The following is a 23735-nucleotide window of genomic DNA, read 5'->3' on the forward strand; positions in this document are numbered from 1 at the left end:
CAGTCACAATCTGTCGCAGTTTGAAAAAAAACGGATCCCGTGTTGGATCGGTTTTTTTTTTCTCACTGACTTATATTAGCGACGCTCGCTGCCCCGTCTTTTGCTCGCCGCCCCACCCTCTTTCGCTCGCCGCCCCACCCTCTTTCGCTCGCCGCCCCACCCTCTTTCGCTCGCCGCCCCCCCCTCTTTCGCTCGCCGCCCCCCCCCTCTTTCGCTCGCCGCCCCCCCCTCTTTCGCTCGCCGCCCCCCCCTCTTTCGCTCGCCGCCCCCCCCTCTTTCGCTCGCCGCCCCCCCCTCTTTCGCTCGCCGCCCCCCCCTCTTTCGCTCGCCGCCCCCCCTCTTTCGCTCGCCGCCCCCCCCTCTTTCGCTCGCCGCCCCCCCTCTTTCGCTCGCCGCCCCCCCTCTTTCGCTCGCCGCCCCCCCCCCTTCGCTCGCCGCCCCCCCCTTCTTTCGCTTGCCGCCCCCCCCCCTCTTTCGCTCGCCGCCCCCCCCCTCTTTCGCTCGCCGCCCCCCCCCTCTTTCGCTCGCCGCCCCCCCCCCTCTTTCGCTCGCCCCTCCCCCCCCCTCTTTCGCTCGCCCTCCCCCCCTCTCTTTCGCTCGCCCTCCCCCCCCTCTCTTTCGCTCGCCCTCCCCCCCTCTCTTTCGCTCGCCCTCCCCCCCTCTCTTTCGCTCGCCCTCCCCCCCTCTCTTTCGCTCGCCCTCTCCCCCCTCTTTCGCTCGCCCTCCCCCCCCCCTCTTTCGCTCCCCCCCTCTTTCGCTCCCCCCCCCTCTTTCTCTCCCCCCCTCTTTCGCTCCCCCCCCCTCTTTCGCTCCCCCCCCTCTTTCGCTCGCCCCCCTCTTTCGCTCGCCCCCCTCTTTCGCTCGCCCCCCTCTTTCGCTCGCCCCCCCTCTTTCGCTCGCCCCCCCTCTTTCGCTCGCCCTCCCTCTTTCGCTCGCCCTCCCCCCCTCTTTCGCTCGCCCTCCCCCCCCTCTTTCGCTCGCCCCCTCCCCCCCTTCGCTCGCCCCCTCCCCCCCCCCCCTTCGCTCGCCCCCCTCCCCCCCCCCCCTTCGCTCGCCCCCTCCCCCCCCCCCCTTCGCTCGCCCCCTCCCCCCCCCCTTCGCTCGCCCCCTCCCCCCCCCCCTTCGCTCGCCCCCCTCCCCCCCCCCCTTCGCTCGCTCGCCCCCTCCCCCCCCCCCCCTTCGCTCGCCCCCTCCCCCCCCCCCTTCGCTCGCCCCCTCCCCCCCCTTCGCTCGCCCCCTCCCCCCCCCCCCCTTCGCTCGCCCCCTCCCCCCCCCCTCTTTCGCTCGCCCCCTCCCCCCCCCCCCCCTCTTTCGCTAGCCCCCTCCCCCCCCCCCCCTCTTTCGCTCGCCCCCCTCCCCCCCCCCCCTCTTTCGCTCGCCCCCTACCTCCCTCTTTCGCTCGCCCCCCTCCCTCCCTCTTTCGCTCGCCCCCTCCCTCCCTCTCTTTTGCAAAACTGATGTGTGAAAGGGGTCTAAAGGTCCAGTCACACTAAGCAACTTACCAGCGATCCCAACAACGATAGGGATCGCTGGTAAGTTGCTAGGAGGTTGCTGGTGAGCTGTCACACTGCGACGCTCCAGCGATCCCACCAGCAACCTGACCTGGCAGGGATCGCTGGAGCGTGGCTACACGAGTTGCTGGTGAGCTCACCAGCAACCAGTGACCAGCCCCCAGTCTCCTAGTTACAGCACACATCAGGTTAATTAACCCGATGTGTGCTGCAGCTAAATGTGCACAGAGCAGGGAGCAGCGCACACTGAGCGCTGGCTCCTTGCTCTCCTAGTTACAGCACACATCGGGTTAATTGCCTGATGTGTGCTGCAGCTAAATGTGCACAGAGCAGGGAGCAGCGCACACTGCTTAGTGCTGGCTCCTTGCTCTCCTAGTTACAGCACACATCGGGTTAATTACCTGATGTGTCCTGCAGCTACATGTGCACAGAGCAGGAGCCGGCAGCACAGGCAGTGAGAGCGCACAGGCAGTGAGAGCGGAGGAGGCTGGTATCAAAGGTAAATATCGGGTAACCAAGGACAGGGCTTCTTGGTTACCCGATGTTTACATTAGTTACCAGCCTCAGCAGAAGCTGGCTCCCTGCTCACTGCACATTAGTTGTTGCTGTCTCGCTGTCACACACAGCGATCTGTGCTTCACAGCAGGACAGCAACAACTAAAAAATGGCCCAGGGCATTCAGCAACAACCAACGACCTCACAGCAGGGGCCAGGTTGTTGCTGGATGTCACACACAGCAACATCGCTAGCAACGTCACAAAAGTTGTTCGTTACCAGCGATGTTGCTAGCGATGTTGCTTAGTGTGACGGGGCCTTTACTGACTGATGGTCTTTGGTCTGATGTGTAAACAAGCATTTAAAAGTAAACAATCTAGATCTATAAGAGATCGCTCAGCTCACACAGGCTGCCAGAGTTCTGTTCAGCTACATAGAACAATGCAGCACCAAGAAAGATTTTGTTATGCTACTGAAAAGCTGATTTCACCCTATGATAATGTTTTGTTCATTCATCAGGTGATCGGTGTTTTACACTGCCAGATAATCATGAAATGAGCATTTAACAATGTTCGTTCATGATTTCCTTGCAATATTAAATGCCCTTTTAGGGTACCGTCTCACTAAACCGACGTACCAGCGATTCCAACCACGATACAACCTGGCAGGGATCGTTGGTGCGTCGCTACAGGGTCACTAGTGAGCTTTCAGTCAGCTCTCACCAGCGACTCGTGTAATGATGCTGCGCTTGGTAACCAGGGTAAATATCGGGTAACCAAGCAAAGTGCTTTGCTTGGTTACCCGATATTTACCCTGGTTACCAGCGTACACCGCTTACAGGCTGCCCGCGCTGGCTCCCTGTATACGTAGCCAGGGTACACATCGGGTTACTAAACAAAGCACTTTGCTTAGTTACCCGATATTTACCCTGGTTACCAGCGTACGCTGCTTACACAGTCGATGCTCGTTATCTCCCGCCGTCAAACACGCCGATGTGTGCTGCACAGCGGGAGACCAATGAGCAAAAAAATGAACCAGAACAGTGTGTTATGATCAGCGATTTCACAGCAGGGGCCAGGTCGCTGCTTAGTGTCACACACAGCGAAATCGCTGATTAGGTCAATGGTACGTCACAAAATCTGTGACTCAGCAGCGATCTCGCTATGTGAGAAGTACCCCTTAGCAGTGTAATTTGTTTTGTATGGTGTTATCTTGTCAGCAATCGCATGGATTTCTGCTGACCAAATGATTTGGATGATCAGGCAATAACCTGAGATGCTGGAGTCCACTGTCACTGCTTTTAGTGGGTTTCCCATCTCCTAAAATGTCATATCTCTAGGGTACACCATCGCTTTGGTAAGTGCTGTGACACTGCCATCTCCAGCAACGAAGACACCGTAGTGCCAGTGTGCTATCAAGTCCCCTTCTTGGAAAGTGGTGAAGGGGTCATAGCCGCGCAGCATTAGTGGGAGCGTCGGAGGACAGACCCCTTCCTATATCACAAGGTGATCGTACCGTGTATCCTATCGATATGCCATCACGGTTTGCTCTGCAAAAATAATTTTTGCTTTGAAATATGAAAATGTGACCAATAAATGAAAATGACTGTTTTGCTGTAAAGCACATTGGTGCCATCACACGGCGGTCCTGAATGGCCCTGGGTGACCCAGACACAAGGATCCTTCTCCGTTCAGCAGTTTTGAAACTTACTGTACTCCTTCTTGATCCTTGTTCTGTAGGAGTATACATGTATACTTCAGCAGCTGTACAAGCAGTTTTTTTGCATTGATTCTGTTAAGCCTTTACTTTATCTCTGAGCATGTAGCCAGCCTTATATTTTGTAAGCCAGTCTTTTCCATTGCGGGGTGTAACTCGTTCGCTCATTCATCTTCCAGCCGCTCTGTGAAGTGAGACATCGCTTCTGAACTTATTTAACGCCGTCTCTGTACACTTTGTAGTTGAGCTCCACAATAAGCTTTCTAAATGATCCGACAGAGGGCCATTAATCCGAGGCCTGAACTCTGCTGCTGGCTTCTGGCAGCTTTTCAGTGCAAGTTGTTGTTTTATTATTTCACCATTTCTTGCTTATTTACTGTCAGAACAGCCGCTGCAATTATCTGCAGTTTGTGAGCGGAGAACTTTTTATTGCCGCACGGTTGGAGTTGGTGAACTTTTTACTGCCATTGTCCATAGATGATGTGATCGGGTTCTGTTCCTTGTTGATTTCTCATCTGATCCTGTTCAGGCCTTGGTGTAGTCTTAGTAATATAAAATCACTACCTAAACATCTAAAGGTGCTGTCCAGTAATGCTCATGTCACCCTAGTTTTAGAGTTATCTTTATCAGTCATATCTGTGATGGCTTCAGGCTTGTTCCGTCACACCTTGAGCTGACCAGAAATCCCCTTCTGCTCACGTCCTAAGTACCTGGACGCTTTGACACTTTTTGGAGAGCGTGAGGTTGGACAATTTATTGCCCAGCACTCACGTGGATGATTCATTAGCTGGCCCAATGGTGGATTCTTCTGCAGCTACTGACAAGGACAAGGTAGCTTGAAGGCCAGAAAATCCCGTTAACTTCCTGACATTTACTAGCCTGCAGATGAACAGCATAAATCCCAAAGGACAGGTCCGTACTCTACTCCAGATTCTTTCTCATTCATTGGTCTGAGGTCTCATGTCCCTCCTCTGCCTATAAATGCTCTTCCCAATTCTGCTAGCAAACGTTTTCTTTTTGATCTTTTTTTTTTTTTTCCTGGTTTTAGAGGAAAAATAAAATTTTAAGCCAACAATGTGGTCATGACACACTATTATGGGGTGAGGATCTGCTTCTGACACTGTTACAGGGGTAATGTCCCCAAATTCTCTACTAAGGTACCCCATCCTGGTAATGATCCTCCTGCCTTGTATATGATCCCCCATCCTTGTATATATGTCCACCATCCTGGTATGTGGCCTACATCAAATCGCACACATCAAAACATAAACGTTTGTACTCCCCTTTTCTCACTCCACGCAGCATCGCTGACCTGTTTGGAGCCGTGCGTACAGTGATGACTACATCACTGTGCGCATCGCTCTCCACACACATCAGCGGCCGGCAGACAGGTGGACATCGCGATGCTGCAGAGAACGGTGACTGCTGAGTATACTTAACCCCTTCAGCCCCGGCCACTAAAACATCCTAATGATCGGGCCATTTTTTGCAATTCTGACCAGTGTCACTTTGACATGTTATAACTCTGGAACGTTTCAACGGATCGTGGCGATTCTGACATTGTTTTTTCGTGACATATTGTACTTCATGTCAGTTGTAAATTTAGGCCGATATGTTTTGCGTTTATTTGTGAAAATTTAGGAAATTTTGCGAAAATTATGAAAATTTCGCAATTTTCAAACTTTGAAAATTTATGCCCATAAATCTGAGAGGTCACACAAAATAGTTAATAAATAAACTTTCCCACTTGTCAACTTTACATCAGCGTAATTTTCGAAACAAAATTTTTTTTTTCGTTAGGAAGTTAGAAGGGGTCAAAGTTCATCAGCAATTTCTCATTTTTCCAACAAAATTTACAAAAGAATCTTTTTTAGGGACCACATCACATTTGAAGTGACTTTGAGAGGCCGAGGTGACAGAAAATACCCAAAAGTGACCCCATTCTAAAAACTGCACCCCTCACACTCAAAACCACATCCAAGAAGTTTATTAACCCTTTAGGTGCTTCACAGGATCCAAAGCAATGTGGAAGGAAAAAATGAAAATTTTACTTTTTAACACAAAATTGTTACTTTAGCCATAAAATTTTAATTTTCACAAGGGAGAAAAGAGAAAGTGCACCCTACGATTTATTGTGCATTTTATCCTGAGTACGCTGAAACCCCATATGTGGTAAAAATCAATTGTTTGGGTGCACGGCAGAGGTCGAAAGGGAAGGAGCGCCATTTGAATTTTTAAACGCAAAATTAGCTGCACTCGTTAGTGGACGCCATGTCGGGTTTGAAGACCCCCTGAGGTGCCTAAACAATGGAGCTCCCCCACAAGTGACCCCATTTTGGAAACTAGAGCCCTCAAATAATTTTTCTAGATGTTTGATGTGCACTTTGAACCCCTGGGGGCTTCACAGAAGTTTATAACGTTGAACTGTGAAAAGAAGAAAATTTTTTTTTTTTTTTTTTTTTTTTTACTACAAAATGGTTGCTTCAACTAGGTAGCTTTTTTTTCACAAGGGTATCAGGAAAAAATTCACCATGAAATTTATAGTGCATTTTTTCCTGAGTATGGCGATACCTCATATGTGGTGGAAAGTAATTGTTTGAGTGCATGGCGGGGCTCAGAAGAGAAGGCGCGCCATTTGACAGCAAAATTGGTTGGAATCATTAGTGGACGCCATGTCACGTTTGGAGACCCCCCCCCCCCCCTATGGTGCCTAAACAGTGGAGCTCCCACACAAATTACCCAATTTTGGAACTAGACCCCCTTAAGGAATTTATCCAGATGTTTGGTGAGCCCCTTGTACCTCCAGGGGCTCCACAGAAGTTGATAACGTTGAACCGTGAAAATTATTATTTTTTTTTTTTTTTTTTTTTTTTAACGGTAGCAGGAAAAACTGCACCATAAAACGTATTGTGCAATTTTTCCTGAGTACGTAGATACCTCATATGTGGTGGAAAGTAATTGTTTGGGTGCATGGCAGGGCTCAGAAGAGAAGGAGCGCCATTTGACTTTTCAAACGCACAGACGCGGTTCACTGATCGGCCGCTGCAGGACGCACGGACGGATGCGATACAAAAAGCGTCGCAGATACGTAAAAAAGTCACGCCAAAAATTGAGCAGGGATGCAGAAACGTTATCTGCATCTCTGATCAGCGCTCGGCGGGACGCACGGACGGATGAGGTGTAAAAATGGACAGGGGATACAGAAAAAAAAAAAAAGTTATACTCTGAGTACCCAGAGGATCACTGACCAGAAGAGCTGCAGGAGGAACAGATGGCAGAGAGATGGACGGCTTTACAGGAGCAGCAGGCAGGACGTTGGGCAGATCAGCAGAATGCCCAGGAAGGACCCAGCGATGGAGGCAGATGTGATCGGGCCGGTTAAGACCTCGGATGACCCGATGAAGACGGGGGAGAGAGCAGAGGGGGAGAGTGCAGAGGGGGAGGGAGCTGCAGAATAAAGATAATGGGGAGGCAGTCAGATCGCGGGGGGAGCAGATCGGGGCGTGGGGGGGCAGATCGCAGGGGGGCAGGGGCTATCACGGGAGCGCGCAGGGGGCAACACGGGAGCGCGCACGGGCTGCAAGGTGAGCACAGTACTCACGTGCAGCAGGAACGGTGACCTCAGCTACGGCGGCGGCGGCAGCAGCAGCGGTGGCGTGGTACCACTAGTACCAGCCAGTGCACGCTGCAGACATGTTGGGGGAGGGCTCGCAGGCCAGCACAGGCCTGGGGAGGGCGGCCACCGGCAGATCAGACCGCCCCACTGCACACTGATTGGAGCGATCGTGCTATGACGCGCAATCGCTCCAATCAGTGCTGCAGGGGCTGGGGGCGACATTTTAGAGCTCCGGCTATGATTTGTTGAAGCTGCTAGAGCAGATCATAGCCGGATCTCACAGTATCGCAGTAATTCTGACGTTATTTTTGCCGAAATTAGTGCGATTGATGTAGTTGGCGGTTCAGATTTGAACAGCCAATCACATCGATCGACCTCTCCCCCCCCCCCCCGGGTCAAGCAAAGGTCCCCTGCTGTAAGAAACAGCAACGGCTTTCAAATGATGTCCCCTGCTATGGCCACGGCAATCAAATGAAGTTTAGGCCGTAAAATTACGTCCCTGGTCGTTAAGTCACGTTAAAATAGGACGTAATTTTACTGCCCGCGGTCGTGAAGGGGTTAATCACTGCCCCCCCGCGCTGATGATGATACGCGGGTGCTGTGAATATAGCCACACATGATCGCTCCAGGCTGTAGGAGCCAGGGATGATCACGTGGGCCGGCTGTTAAGTATGCATGCACCCACCATCCCGCCCACCTCTCAGCGCTGACTTCAGTGCTGAGAGATGATGGGCGTCGGGATGCAGTGCATATGAGCGGGCCCACGTGGCCACTGTAGGCGCTGCTACAGCCTGCTCCTGCCTCTGATGACTCGCTCCACCACCACCGCACCCCCCTTTCCCCACAGCCATCAGACTATAAGATGCAACCCCCACTTTCCCCCCCCAAATTTTGGGGAAATAAAGTGCGTCTTATAGTCCGAAAAATACGGTATCTGATATGATTTCCCGTTGCAAAGAAACAACCTTTGGAATTTGTCAATGAACCTTCTAAGGAGTGAAGCTGTCCACACAAGTGTTTCACCAAAGCGTTTACTAGAGATAAACAGGGCACACGCAATACCAAAATGATATATAGTAAATACCTAACTGCCACAAATGCAGAGAATAATTGTAACGGGAAGGAAGACCGAAACTCTGCAAGCAGGAATTGTGCACACCAATATAATAAAGCTTTATTGTATCCAAAAACATTCAAAGACATGTGCAGAACAACTAAAAACAATAAAAACCATCTACAACAGCTGTCCCATAGAAAAGGTTGTAATACACAGTAACTGTACAATAATGATTCCGTTTTATATCAGCACAATAGAGTCCCATACAATAGTACTGATGTTATAGAACACCATTAATGAGGATGATCCTGGGTCAGGGGGGGTCTACCACAAACAAGTGTCAAAGACAGCTAAATTGCTGAGCTAATCTCCTCAGTACACCTAACATTGCCGGTTGTAGATGATTGGTGACAATAAATTGTATAATTGGTGGTGGAAGGTGGACTTGAGGTTTCACCCCCCCCCACAACCTATGTAACCTTGGCTTTTTGCTAGAACTGTGTCCACTGCCATCTGCTGTGCAGGAGAATGTCCCCTTTTAAGCCAATGCATCCGTTCCCTGCTGAGCAGTGTAATGAAGCTGTGATGAGGAATGATGGTGTCGGGGCATATCCTTGCCGTATGCCATCACTTACAATGATGGGAGTGCCCCTGTGACCATCACTCGTGAGTGCGGACAGTCTGATTGATCTTCTGATTAGCGATGGTGTTTTTCATTCTGTAGACTTCAATTTGTCATCTCTAATTGCAGGCACGAAGGACAATGCCGGGATCTTACCAAGATCAATGGAAATGCTTTTTAATGCAATTGAAGGAAAGGTTTATTCAAAGATGGATATTAAGCCTCACCGATGTAGAGACTACGTAAGACTGACCAAGGAGCAAGTGAGGGCAGAAAACGCATTTAAAAATGGAGTCCTCCGCCCCACTAAAGAGGTAAGATGTGCGGATTCCTTGGCTGGGTCAGAGGCAAATCTGCTTCTCTCAAATTTCATGTTGTGTTTTCCGCTTTTGCTCTGATGTCTCACTGATAACTGTGGTGTATGTGCGTTTTGTACATGTAAATTACAAGGGGTTATAATACTTGGTGGCAAGGGACAATTTCTTTTGCGCTGTACATTTTTTTTTGACCTTTCAATAGCATTCTTCTCATCAGTACGATTTACGGCAATACCAAACAATTTGTTTTTTCATTAAAGAAGAAATAAAAATTACACACTGACCCATAGACTTGTATGGGTGCGCCTGAGCAGAGATACGCTGATAATCATATGCTGCAATTGCTCCCCACTGGAAGCAATATATGTTCAGAGGGCATCATTGGGTCTTTCTATCCGTGTCTCAATTCTTTGCTCTTTACAGAAAATTGCATGGCAGTGAGTCTCGGCGATCAGCAAATCTTTCCCTTATGTTAAAAGCTACCTGCTTTTATTTTTCAGATTGACTCTCAGTGCACTATTCGAAGCAACAACAGTAGGACTTCTGTGGATACTACAGACTTTCTAAATGAAGATGGTAATGTATACGGCTTTACTGCATACGTCGGCTGCGTTTTCAGCACTTGCATCCAACGGCAGTGATTGGGGTCGGCTCTGATCGTTGCTATTTAACAATCAAAATGCCAGTGTCAATCTCTAACAGTGACATTTAAATGGTGCCCACCAGCACATGATTGGTGTGTGTGTGTGTGTGTGTGTGTGTGTGTGTGTGTGACTCGTCCGCTATTAGCCTAAGGAAGACTCCCGTCACCGCCATCTTTGTACTCCTATGAAAGCTATTGATTGCAAGCTCAAGTTCCCTAGGGGAATGAGAAAGAGGTTCCTGTGTGTGTTAGTGTTACATACACACATACAAATATATATATATTTGTAATATATATTTTACAGTGGAACCTTGGTTTATGAGTAACCTGTGCGAGTATTTTGCTATACGAGCAAAGTTTGCTGCAAATTTATAACTCTGTTTACGAGCAAGCTTTGCTGTACGAGCAAATACTCACCGTACTTTCACCGCGCTCTGACCCGCTCTTACAGTCCACAAACGCGCGGAAACACACACACATTATGCTCACCTTACCTTCTGTTCCATCGCCGGCCCCCTTGTTCTTGTAGTCCGCCAATACAGGATGTGTACCGGGTAACAATCGCGACGATAGAGGAACTTTCGCTGTCAGCGGCTTAGGCAGCGCGCTGGCCAATCAGAGGCAAGCGGCTCCTGCCTTTGACATCAGCGCTCTGGCAGCGGAAGTTCCTCCATCGTCGCGATGGTTACACGATAGACACCCCGTACTGGTAGACTACAAGAACCAGGTGGTTGTCGATGTATGTATGTTGGGGTTTCCCACCCCCCAATTGCTACATCTCTGAACCCCCCACTCACATAACTTTTTCCCAAATGGAGGGAGCTATTGCCCCCAAAAAATAAAACTCAGAGTAATTTTGTTTATTTTCTTTTAGAGAGTTATGAATTTTTGTTAACCACTAAATTAATCCAAAATAAATTCTACCAGTTCGATATCGCTGTCACCATACGGACACGTGGTGCTGACAGGTCCTGTTTACTGCACGATGACTGTCGAAAAAACAATGGCAGCATTGCGTTGTGTAGTCGTGGTTTTTTTTTTTTTCTTTTGTTCCTGTTCAGCATTTCACCACACTTTAGATTATATCCCAGTATTCTGGGGATTATGGGGTACGTGGATGGTGTCATTCACAGCTAAAACTGGCAAAAAAAAAGCAAGCCCGCATACATGTGATGGTTTTAAAAAAAAAAAAAATATGACTCTGGGTTAAGGAAAGAGCCAAATTGGCTGAAGTAGGAAAGGGTTAATCGTTGAAATTGAAGCAACATGTCAGCCATAGTGCGGTCTGATTGAAGGCTGCAGTTTAGAGATAAATTGCTGCGGTATTAGTTTATAATCATGTTGTGCTTCAAAACTTTCATCTCCACATTACACACAACTGCATAAAATTCCAAGAAAGTGCGTACCATATAATCTTTTATTTAATAAAAGAATAAACAATAAAATGACCTTTTTATAACTGCAACAAAGTACGGCACTAATGTAGGTGCACATCTACGCTGGCTCATAGCGTGTTCATTCATACGCCTCGCAGCCGTCCACCTCAATGTGATCCTCTCATATTTACTGCATAGCACCAAAAAAAACCCCAAAAAAACTAGCGTTCTGTCCTTCTTAGGCCTCTTTCGCACGCCCGTGAAAATCCTCGCATGTTTTTCACGAACGTTTCAGAGGTGCGTTTTGCCCTCCGTGACGTGTTTATGGGCTACGTGTGTTCTCCGTGTTTTATCCGTGATAACACACGGAGAACGGAAACTTTCTACTCGCCTGTTCTGGCGCTGCTGTCCGTGGTGCTGATCTTCGGTCTCTGGTCCTGCCGACTCCCCGCTGCTGCTTTCGACCGCAGTGAAGTGAAATATGCAATGAGCATAATGAGCGGCGGTCGGCAGCAAGTGACAGCAGCGGCAGAGACAGGAGGGCAGGAGAAGGTGAGTAATGTTTTGGGGTTTTTTTTTTTCTCCCAGACACATGTTTTTCTCTGTGGGGCGTGTCACACAGAACACATCCGTGTGGTCCGTGTCTTACGTGTGACACGTTTGTGTTCCGTGTGACACCCGTGATGCCGGAGAGAAAACTGACATGCCGGTGTGAGAAACACACGTAAGTATGGAACGGACACACGGTCTGTGCGCAAATACTTACGTGTGTCCAAACCATTAAGAATACATAGGTCCACGTGTGTACATGCTCTATAAATAAACAATAATAATAAAATAATACATGTCTCTTGTACGTGAAAACTCAAACCCGTACCGGAGGCACGTGCGTGTGACAGAGGCCTCAGGAGGAGAAAAGACTTTAAGTAATATAGCTAAGAAGGCTACTCCTGACCCCTCTGGTAGTCTACTTCCTGCCAGAGGGGTGAGGAGACTAATTTTGTCCAGAGCCAACCCCAAGAATCTAAGATTATTCATTCAAGACAGTTAACAGCCTTTCAAGATTTAAGTATTAGTGATTCATGGGTTAGACCCAATATGAGAACCTCAGCAAGATGTTGTAGGAAGAACCTGATTCTTTAATGATAACTTTTTGTTTTTCTGATTTTTTTTTTTTTTTTTTTTTTTTTTTTTTTTTTATATTTCCATAGCTTCCACACTTCCCAACTCTTCTCGAGTCCACTCAGAACTTGAACATGTAAGCAAATATGAAGAGTTCACGTTAGATGTCGCTGGCTCTGTGAAATTCTCTGTCTGGGTTTCGTTCTGTGAAATCTACAATGAGTGTATTTATGATCTTCTGGATCCCGTGTCTGGCGAGAAGTGTTTTAAGAGGAAAACGTTAAAGCTCGCCCGGGATGTGAAAGGATTTTCCTTTGTTAAAGGTAAAACCTCTTCATTAGTATTTTCCTCCTTGCTATATTATTAGATTCTGTGTTGTGCTGCCTTCTTTCCCATGTTTTCTCAGCCTATTTAGGATTGAAATGTCTTGAATTATTGATTAACCAGGCCTGTCACCCTTGTTTCTGACCAGATTTATTTATTTATTTATTTATTTATTTTACTTTTCCAGTTATACATATTGGTTTCTTGCTTTTTTTTTTTTTTTTTATTTTCTGATGCCGTGTGATGGCTGTAGGAAAATAAATCAAATGTCTGTTTTTCACATTCTTTATTTATTAACCATTTATTTATTAACTTTTTTTTTTTTTTTTTTTTTTTTCCCCTCCCTGTGATGGGGGGGGAGAGTCTATCAACAGTAATTGCTCCCTCACTACACTCTGCAATCTCTTGACTGCTGGTTCTGGAGGAGGAATCCTTGTCAGTACTTCCTATCATACTCATTGTATACTCAGGGCTTGTTTAGTGGTGTGCATTCAGCGGTCTAGAGGGCAGAGACTGTAATAACCCTCTCTGCCTTCTATCTGAGAAGTTTGGCTGTATTTGATAGTTGACTCTTCGATCCCACCTCTGCATGATCATATGCAGCTTCTTCTGCTTTGCAGTGACATTTTAGAATGTCACTGCGGAGTACACTGCTGACCACCCAGAGTTGGTCCAGATGTAAAGGATCTGTCACCAAATGTCACCACAAACTGTACATTATTTAATAGGTCACTTAGATCTTAGTCCTTTTGGGGCTGGTCTATTTTCTTATCTTTTTTGTTTCCACATTGAATCTCAATCTGTGCCCAAAACAAAAAAAAGTAATACAAACTGGCCAAAGTGTAGATGTATAAAAATAAGGTGTATAGCATTTAACCTCTTTACTCTTAATTTCAAATACACCATATATAAATATCAGTGCATGGTAACCATATGCTGCAAGGGATAAATTATCCACCAGTGGAGCCATAGAGCATGGGGACAAACACTACTCCCATTGTGCTGGGGTAATACCCAATGGGACAGAACATCAGCAGAAAATTACCGAAGAATAAATACAATATACATAAATACAAATAAATACAGTAATAAATACAAAAGGGGGACTGCTGAGACTGTCAGGTGGCATGCAGAGAGACGTGGTGACTGTTAACAGGACTCGCTTTATTATGTGTGTACTGCTAGGAGGAGGGACTGGGTAATGTAGTGGAGCCCCACACGTACCGCTGCGGATTCGTCAGGGAAGGGTGAGGGGACATGTGGAATAAAGGTTTCTTTATCGTTCCTATGGGAGATCCAGACCATGGGTGTTTAGCTTCTGCCTCCGGAGGACACACAAAGTACTACACTTAAAAGTGTAGCTCCTCCCTCTGAGCTTATACACCCCCTGGTGAGCCAGACCCAGCCAGTTTATCACTTTGTGTTCAGGAGGCATACATCCACACATGCATTCCCATATGATTTTTTCTTCAGCGCTCTATTGGGAGACCCAGACGATTGGGTGTATAGCACTGCCTCCGGAGGCCACACAAAGCAATTACACTAAAAAGTGTAAGGCCCCTCCCCTTCTGGCTATACACCCCCAGTGGGATCACTGGCTCACCAGTTTTCTGCTTTGTGCGAAGGAGGTCAGACATCCACGCATAGCTCCACTGTTTGTAGTCAGCAGTAGCTGCTGGCTATATCGGATGGAAGAAAAGAGGGCCCATATGGGGCCCCCAGCATGCTCCCTTCTCACCCGCGGTGGTGCTTGTAAGGTTGAGGTACCTATTGCTGGTACAGAGGCTGGAGCCCACATGCTGTTTTCCTTCCACATCCCCTTAGGGCTCTGTGGAAGTGGGATCTTACCGGCCTCCAAGCCCTGAGGCCGGGCTCCATCCACAGACCCAGAGAACCTGCTGGATTTGGAGCGGGAGTGCCGTTCAGGGATAAGGCCCTGCAACTTTCAGGTACTCTGTGTCCCCGGCAGGCACGGACACTCTCAAGGCTTGCTGAGCTTTATAGTGCGCCGGGGACAGTAGCGCTGTGCGCTGGGGTTAGGTCACTGCAGCTTTGAGTGACGTTACATGTTGGGAACTACTGCGCCGACCGCTGCTGGAGCGGCGGCGCAGCTGCGACTTGTGGTGCGCCGGGGACTTTGCGCCGACCGCGCTTTTACGGCGGCGGCGCTTCTAACTTTAGTCCCCGGCTTCTGCGGCCTAGCGCCGCTTCGTTCCCGCCCCCACCCTGTCAATCAGGGTAGGGGAGAGACGCTGCTCAATTGGCAGCGCCGAGGGCTGGAGCTTTATTTACATGCTCCAGCCCTCTCACTAGGCACAGTGGGAAGCAGGCTTCACGCTCTTCGTCTGTATACGCCCAGGGCCCGCCCCCCCTCTCCACAAGGACGCCGGCAGCCATTACACATGCGGTCTGGCTGGGGAAAGGCAGCAGGCTCTGGGAGACCCAGACTAAAGGGATTTCGGCGACCACACACCCGCTCCTAAGCGGGCGGTAAGCTGCACTTTAGTGCTGGCCCCACTTGTGCCTCAGTGTTATATTAGTGTACTTTTTTCTTAGTACCATATATATATATATAGTTGCACTGTAAGGTCGCTTCTTGGCTGGACACCCTGTACTGCTCTGAGGAGGCAGCAACATGTCATCCGCAAAACGCAAGGGTGCCAAGGCACAGGCTGTGTACACTGTTTGTACTGCATGTGGGGCTGATCTACCGGCAGGCTCCAAAGACTCACATTGTATGCAATGTTCAGTCCCAGTGGCACTCCGTCAGCCAGAGCCTAATGTGGTGGTAGCCCAGGCAGAGACGCCTGTGAACCCTGCCCCGGTGACGGGGATAGACTTTGCAGTTTTTGCTGACAGAATGTCTGTGACTATGTTAAAAATCCTGGAGACCTTGCAGTCCAGGCCAGTTACTCAGACCATGGACACTGCTGTGTCTATGCTCTCCGGTCCCCCTCAGTTGGAACTAATCCGTACCTCAAGGGGGTCTCAAGCATCACAAGCTGAAGTCTCTGACTCAGATGACAGTCCCAGGCAGCCTAAGCGAGCTCGCTGGGAAAGACCCTCCACGTCCTCACACTGCTCAGGGTCTCAGCGAGAAGAGTCTCTCTGTGATGAGACTGAGGACGGTGATCAGGATTCTAATCCTGAGGCTCCTTTCAATCTGGATGCCCCTGATGGTGACGCCATGGTTAATGACCTTATATCGGCGATTAATAGACTGTTGGATATTTCTCCCCCAGCCCCTTCTGAAGAGGAGGCAGCGGCACAGCAGGAGAAGTTCCATTTCCTGTATCCCAAGCGTAAATTAAGTGCTTTTTTGGACCACTCTGACTTCAGAGAATCGATCCAGAAACACGACGCTCATCCAGATAAGCGTTTCTCTAAACGTTCTAAGGATACCCCTTACCCTTTTCCTGCTGAGGTGACCAAACGCTGGACCCAGTGTCCAAAGGTGGATCCCCCAATTTCCAAGCTTGCGGCTAGATCCATAGTCGCAGTAGAGGATGGCGCTTCACTTAAAGATGCCAATGACAGACAGATGGACCTTTGGTTGAAATCTGTCTATGAAGCTATCGGCGCGTCGTTTGCTCCAGCATTCGCGGCCGTGTGGGCACTCCAAGCTATTTCAGCTGGTTTAGCACAGGTGGATGCTATCATACATCCAGCAGTGACGCAGGTGGCGTCCCTAACTTCGCAAATGTCTGCGTTTGCGACCTATGCTATCAATGCTGTCCTAGAATCTACGAGCCGTACCGCTATGGCGTCCGCCAATTCTGTGGTTTTGCGCAGAGCCTTGTGGTTAAAGGACTGGAAAGCAGATGCTGGTTCCAAAAAATGCTTAACCAGCTTGCCATTATCTAGAGACAGACTGTTTGGTGAGCCATTGGCTGAAATCATAAAACAGTCCAAGGGTAAGGACTCTTCCTTACCACAGCCCAGAGCAAGTAAACCTCAACAGAAAAAGTGGCAGTCGAGGTTTCGGTCCTTTCGAGGCTCGGGCAAGGCCCAATTCTCCTCGTCCAAAAGGACTCCGAAAGAACAAGGGAGCTCAGATTCCTGGCGGGCTCACTCACGCCCCAGGAAAGCAAATGGAGGAACCGCTTCCAAAGCGGCTACCTCATGACTTTCGGCCTCCTCCCTCCGCATCCTCGGTCGGTGGCAGGCTCTCCCGCTTTTGCGACATTTGGCTGTCACAGGTCAAGGACCGGTGGGTAACAGACATTTTGTCTCGCGGGTACAGAATCGAGTTCAGTTCTCGACCTCCACTTCGGTTCTTCAGAACCTCCCCACACCCCAACCGAGCAGATGCCCTGCTGCAGGCGGTGGACTCTCTAAGAGCAGAAGGAGTCGTGATCCCTGTCCCCCCTCAGGAACGAGGGCGAGGATTTTACTCCAATCTCTTTGTGGTTCCAAAAAAAGGACGGCTCCTTCCGTCCTGTTCTGGACCTAAAACTGCTCAACAAGCATGTGAACGCCAGGCGGTTCCGGATGGAATCCCTCCGCTCAGTCATTGCCTCAATGTCTCAAGGAGATTTCATAGCATCAATAGACATCAAAGATGCTTATCTCCACGTGCCGATTGCTACAGAGCACCAACGCTTTCTACGCTTCGTGATAGGAGACGACCATCTTCAGTTCGTAGCTCTGCCATTTGGTCTGGCGACAGCCCCTCGGGTGTTCACCAAGATCATGGCGGCAGTGGTAGCAGTCTTGCACTCTCACGGACACTCTGTGATCCCTTACTTGGACGATCTACTGGTCAAGGCACCCTCTCAAGAGGCATGCCAACTCAGCCTGAATGTTGCACTGGAGACTCTCCAGGCGTTCGGGTGGATCATCAACTTCCCGAAGTCAAATCTGTCACCGACCCAATCACTAACGTATCTTGGCATGGAGTTTCATACTCTCTCAGCGATAGTGAAGCTTCCGCTGGACAAGCAGCGGTCTCTACAGACTGGGGTGCAGGCTCTCCTTCAAAGTCAGTCGCACTCCTTAAGACGCCTCATGCACTTCCTCGGGAAGATGGTGGCGGCAATAGAGGCGGTTCCGTTTGCGCAGTTTCATCTGCGTCCACTTCAATGGGACATTCTCCGCCAATGGGACGGGAAGTCAACATCCCTAGACAGGAAAGTCTCCCTTTCCCAGACGGCCAAGGACTCTCTGCAGTGGTGGCTTCTTCCCACCTCATTATCACAGGGAAGATCCTTCCTACCACCGTCTTGGGCGGTGGTCACGACAGACGCGAGTCTGTCAGGGTGGGGAGCAGTTTTTCTCCACCACAGGGCTCAGGGTACGTGGACTCGGCAGGAGTCCACCCTTCAGATCAATGTTCTGGAAATCAGAGCAGTGTATCTTGCCCTACTAGCCTTCCAGCAGTGGCTGGAGGGAAAGCAGATCCGAATTCAGTCGGACAACTCCACAGCGGTGGCATACATCAACCACCAAGGGGGGACACGCAGTCGGCAAGCCTTCCAGGAAGTCCGGCGGATTCTGATGTGGGTGGAAGCCACAGCCTCCACCATATCCGCAGTTCACATCCCCGGCGTAGAAAACTGGGAAGCAGACTTCCTCAGTCGCCAGGGCATGGACGCAGGGGAATGGTCCCTTCACCCAGACGTGTTTCAGGAAATCTGTCGCCGCTGGGGGGTGCCGGACGTCGACCTAATGGCGTCACGGCACAACAACAAGGTTCCAACCTTCATGGCACGGTGTCGCGATCAAAGAGCGCTGGCGGCAGACGCCCTAGTGCAAGATTGGTCGCAGTTCCGGCTCCCTTATGTGTTTCCACCTCTGGCACTCTTGCCCAGAGTGCTACGCAAGATCAGATCCGATTGCAGCCGCGTCATACTTGTCGCCCCAGATTGGCCGAGGAGGGCGTGGTATCCGGATCTGTGGCAGCTCACGGTCGGCCAACCGTGGGCACTACCAGACCGACCAGACTTACTGTCCCAAGGGCCGTTTTTCCATCGGAATTCTTCGGCCCTGAACCTGACTGTGTGGCCATTGAGTCCTGGATCCTAGCGTCTTCAGGATTATCCCAAGGGGTCGTTGCCACCATGAGACAGGCTAGGAAGCCCACGTCCGCTAAGATCTACCACAGAACGTGGAGGATATTCTTATCCTGGTCCTCTGCTCAGGGAGTGTCTCCCTGGCCATTTGCATTGCCTACCTTTCTTTCTTTCCTGCAATCTGGGTTAGAAAAAGGTTTGTCGCTCAGCTCCCTTAAAGGTCAGGTCTCGGCGCTATCCGTCTTTTTTCAGAGGCGTTTGGCACGCCTTCCTAAGGTGCACACGTTCCTGCAGGGGGTTTGTCATATTGTACCCCCGTACAAGCGGCCGTTAGATCCATGGGATCTGAACAGGGTACTAGTTGCCCTCCAGAAGCCGCCCTTCGAGCCTCTGAGGGAGGTTTCACTTTCTAGACTATCACAGAAAGTGGCTTTTCTGGTAGCGATCACATCTCTTCGGAGAGTGTCTGAGCTAGCAGCGCTGTCATCCAAGGCTCCCTTCCTGGTCTTCCACCAGGACAAGGTAGTGCTGCGACCCATTCAGGAGTTTCTCCCGAAGGTGGTATCCTCTTTTCATCTTAATCAGGATATCTCTTTGCCTTCGTTTTGTCCTCATGCAGTTCATCGGTATGAGGAAGATTTACATTTGTTAGATCTGGTGAGAGCACTCAGAATCTACATTTCCCGCACGGCGCCCTTGCGCCGTTCGGATGCACTCTTTGTCCTTGTCGCTGGTCAGCGCAAAGGGTCGCAGGCTTCTAAGGCCACCCTGGCTCGATGGATCAAAGAACCAATTCTTGAAGCCTACCGTTCTGCTGGGCTTCCGGTTCCTTCAGGGCTGAAGGCCCATTCTACCAGAGCCGTGGGTGCATCCTGGGCATTACGACACCAGGCTACGGCTCAACAGGTGTGCCAGGCAGCTACCTGGTCGAGTCTGCACACTTTCACCAAACATTATCAGGTGCATACCTATGCTTCGGCGGACGCCAGCCTAGGTAGAAGAGTCCTGCAGGCGGCAGTTGCCTCCTCGTAGGGGAGGGCTGGCTTGCAGCTCTAACATGAGGTATTTCTTTACCCACCCAGGGACAGCTTTTGGACGTCCCAATCGTCTGGGTCTCCCAATAGAGCGCTGAAGAAGGGAATTTTGTTACTTACCGTAAATTCCTTTTCTTCTAGCTCTTATTGGGAGACCCAGCGCCCGCCCTGTTGTCCTTCGGGATTTTTGGTTTGTTTGCGGGTACACATGTTGTTCATGTTGAACGGTTTTCAGTTCTCCGTTGTTACTCGGAGAGAATTTGTTTAAACCAGTTATTGGCTTTCCTCCTTCTTGCTTTTGCACTAAAACTGGTGAGCCAGTGATCCCACTGGGGGTGTATAGCCAGAAGGGGAGGGGCCTTACACTTTTTAGTGTAATTGCTTTGTGTGGCCTCCGGAGGCAGTGCTATACACCCAATCGTCTGGGTCTCCCAATAAGAGCTAGAAGAAAAGGAATTTACGGTAAGTAACAAAATTCCCTTCTTTTTTCCTTTTTGGAATGAGATTGAAGAAGTGCGGGTCCACGTCTGGACCCCCGGCATGTCCCTTCTCACCCCACTGTGTCGGCGGTGTTGTAAGGTTGATTTCCGAGGCTGGAGCCTCACATGCCGTGCTCCTTCACCATCCCTCCTGGGCTCTGGCTTGAAGTGGGAGCCAGCACGGTCTCCATGCCTGGCAGGAGACCGGTCTCCATCCGCAGCCCTTCAGGACCCTGCTGGACCGGAGCACTCATCCCCAGGGACCTGGCCCTGCGTCTCAGCAGCGAAGTACCTAAGACGTTTATATGTTGGGGGTCCCTGTGCTTTATTGTTTGGGGAGAGTGTGCTTACTGTATTTATTGGCATTTCCGGCGGGTTCTCTAGCTGTCGCGCGAGAACCGCGCCGATGGTGCCTGCGCGTCGGCCTCGCCGCTCAAATTTAGGCCCCGGCTTTGCCGGAGGCCTAGTTTCTGTTCACTGCCCTCGCATGTCACTCATGCAGAGGGACAGGCTCGGCTCCTCCCGGCGGCCGTTCTGCACAGGGGAGGGACACTCCCCACTGCTGTGCGTGTCTCCTCCCCTGTAGGTCTCTATGGCCCTCCAGATCCCGCTCCCCAAGCCAAGTCCCGCCCCCTCTCTTCGCTCCGGCGGCCATTTTCTCAGACAGAGTTCACTCGGCGCTGGTCTGCACTCTGCATCCCTGCTGAGGTGCTGTGCTTGGGGGTCCGGGCTTCGGGATCTGGAGGGCACATAACACCGCTCCAGCGGTCTGGTAAGCCACAACCGGTCTCTGGTTGTGGACCCCTGTATATACTCCTGGGCAGGGCTGTGGAGTCGGTAAGCCAAACCTTCGACTCCGACTCCGACTCCGACTCCTCAAATTCTCTTGCACCGACTCCGACTCCGGCTCCGGCTCCGACTCCGACTCCTACATATATTGCTTATAGTTAGGTGAAAAATTTATTGTAGTACATGAATATGTGTATGTGAACATCAGACATTTAATAATTTTTATGATACAATAATCAAGATATTTGGATAGAACATAAAATATATTTATTGGAATACAACTTTAGAACACAAAAAACTGTAATAAATTGTAAATATGTAATACACTATGTAATATACAGTAGATTACATATATATCTTGTGTGTGTATATACACTATATATATATATATATATATATATATATATATATATATATATATATATATATATATATATATAATATATATATATATATTTTACATATTTACAATTTATTAGTTTTTTGTGTTCTAAAGTTGTATTCCAATAAATATTTTATGTTCTATCCAAATATCTTGATTATTGTATCATAAAAACAATTAAATGTCTGATGTTCACATTGTACTACAATAAATTTTTCACTTAAATATAAGCATTATACTAAATGTTATTATTTAGTAAAATATTCAGCACATTCTGCATTGCACTCCTGTCCCCAATTTATTATATATTTTAGGAGTCGGAGTCGGTGCATTTTATACCGACTCCGACTCCGACTCCACCAAAATGAGCTCCGACTCCGACTCCGACTCCACGACTCCGACTCCGACTCCACAGCCCTGCTCCTGGGGTTCATTCTCTTGCAGAGCCCCCACTCCAGCAGCATGTCTCACACGAGGAGCAAGGCTCCAAAGCTTTATACTATATGCGCTGCATGTAAGCTCCTGCTGCCTGAACCGAGCACCTATCCACATTGTGATGTCTGCTCTAACTTGGCGGTGCCAGAGCCTGGAGTCTCACCCCCAGTGGTCTCTCAGGCTGCTCCTGCACCTGTGGCTGAACCCCCAGCCTGGGTAGAGTCCTTTTCTAGGTCTATCTCCCAGTCTTTTGCTGAGTCCATGGGACTTCTGTCCAGGACTTTGATGAATATGCATCAGCCCCCTTCACAGGGTGCCTCTACTGCTAAGGGTCCCTTAGGATCTCTATCATCTGACCTCCGTCCACCGGAGCTCACAGAGGATTCATCATCAGGGCCCAGACCCCGTCCTCCTAAGAGGAGACGCAGGGTTTCCTCTCCCTCCTCATCCTCTGATTCAAGAGCTGACTCGCAGGATGAGGAGGATGCCTTTACAGGGGGCTCGGAGGCTAACTCCATGTACCCCATTGATCTTTCCGAGGGTGACTCAGATCTTAGTGACTTGATTGCTTCCATTAATTCTGTACTGGATCTCAATCTGCCAGTATCAGAGGAGCAACCCTCTCTGGCAGAAAAGCACCAGTTTACCTCGCCTAAGAGTAAAGAGTGTGTTCTTTAACCACTCCAGTTTTCAGGCCGCTGTGACCAAGCCCAGGGCCTGTCCTGACAAACGCTTCCCAAAGCGTGGTTCTGATGACCGTTTTCCCTTTCCACCTGAGGTGGTCAAGGAGTGGGCTCACTCCCCAAAGGTAGACCCCCCGGTGTCTAGGCTCTCAGCCCGGACCGTTGTGTCGGTGGCTGATGGCACCTCCCTTAAGGATTCCACTGACCGTCAGATTGACCTTCTGGCCAAATCTGTGTATGAAGCGGCGGGGGCCGCGTTTTCCCCGACTTTTGCAGCAGTGTGGGCTCTCAAAGCCATCTCTGCTTCTCTGGAGGAGATGCATTCCCTCACCAGGGAATCTATGCCCGAAATGGTTGCCTTAACTTCTCAAGCTTCAGCTTTTTCTTTGTCGCTCCTAATTGGGAGACCCAGACAATTGGGTGTATAGCTACTGCCTCCGGAGGCCGCACAAAGCACTACACTCAAAAGTGTAAGGCCCCTCCCCTTCTGGCTATACACCCCCCCCGTGGGATCACGGGTTCCTCAGTTTTTTGCTTTGTGCGAAGGAGGTCAGACACGCACGCATAGCTCCACTGTTTAGTCAGCAGCAGCTGCTGACTATGTCGGATGGAAGAAAAGAGGGCCCATACAGGGCCCCCAGCATGCTCCCTTCTCACCCCACTTTCTGTCGGCGGTGTTTAAGGTTGAGGTACCCATTGCGGGTACGGAGGCTGGAGCCCACATGCTGATTCCTTCCCCATCCCCATTAGGGTTCCGGGTGAAGTGGGACTTTACCGGTCTCCAGGCACTGAGACCGTGCTCCATCCGCAGCCCCTGGAGAAGCCGCTGGATATGGAGCTGAGTATCGTCAGGGACAGGCCCTGCTCCGTCAAGGTACTCTGTGTCCCCGTGCATACCGCGCGCACACCGCAGCATGGCTGGGTGTGTTAGTGCGCCGGGGACATCAGCGCTGCTGCGCTTGTGCCATTTCCTCACTACAGCTTGGCTGAGTGGGTAGACTTAGGGCGAACGGTCGCGCCGGCCGCTGGGGTCAGTCACACTGCGACGCGGCTGGGACTTGTGGTGCGCCGGGGACTTCCGCGCTGGCCGTGCATATATCACGGCCGCGCTTATTACTACAGT

General features: G+C 50.0%; 1 protein-coding gene across 2 annotated transcripts in view; it reads left to right on the forward strand.

Moving 5' to 3' along the window:
• The window catches only part of KIF20B (kinesin family member 20B), a 340877-nt gene that overhangs the window by 37680 nt on the left and 279462 nt on the right, over window positions 1-23735 (forward strand). Inside the window, exons 1-4 of one of the 2 annotated variants that reach the window (XM_075348748.1) lie at window positions 8976-9061; window positions 9147-9331; window positions 9835-9910; window positions 12565-12798. In XM_075348748.1, coding sequence (XP_075204863.1) covers window positions 9182-9331; window positions 9835-9910; window positions 12565-12798 — 460 coding nt within the window. In that variant the 5' untranslated portion in view covers window positions 8976-9061; window positions 9147-9181. Of the gene's footprint in view, window positions 1-8975; window positions 9062-9146; window positions 9332-9834; window positions 9911-12564; window positions 12799-23735 lie in introns of those variants that run through there. The other variant, XM_075348747.1, reaches the window with a different exon arrangement.

Source organism: Anomaloglossus baeobatrachus, chromosome 5 (assembly GCF_048569485.1).
Source record: "Anomaloglossus baeobatrachus isolate aAnoBae1 chromosome 5, aAnoBae1.hap1, whole genome shotgun sequence".
Classification (NCBI taxonomy): Eukaryota; Metazoa; Chordata; class Amphibia; order Anura; family Aromobatidae; genus Anomaloglossus; species Anomaloglossus baeobatrachus.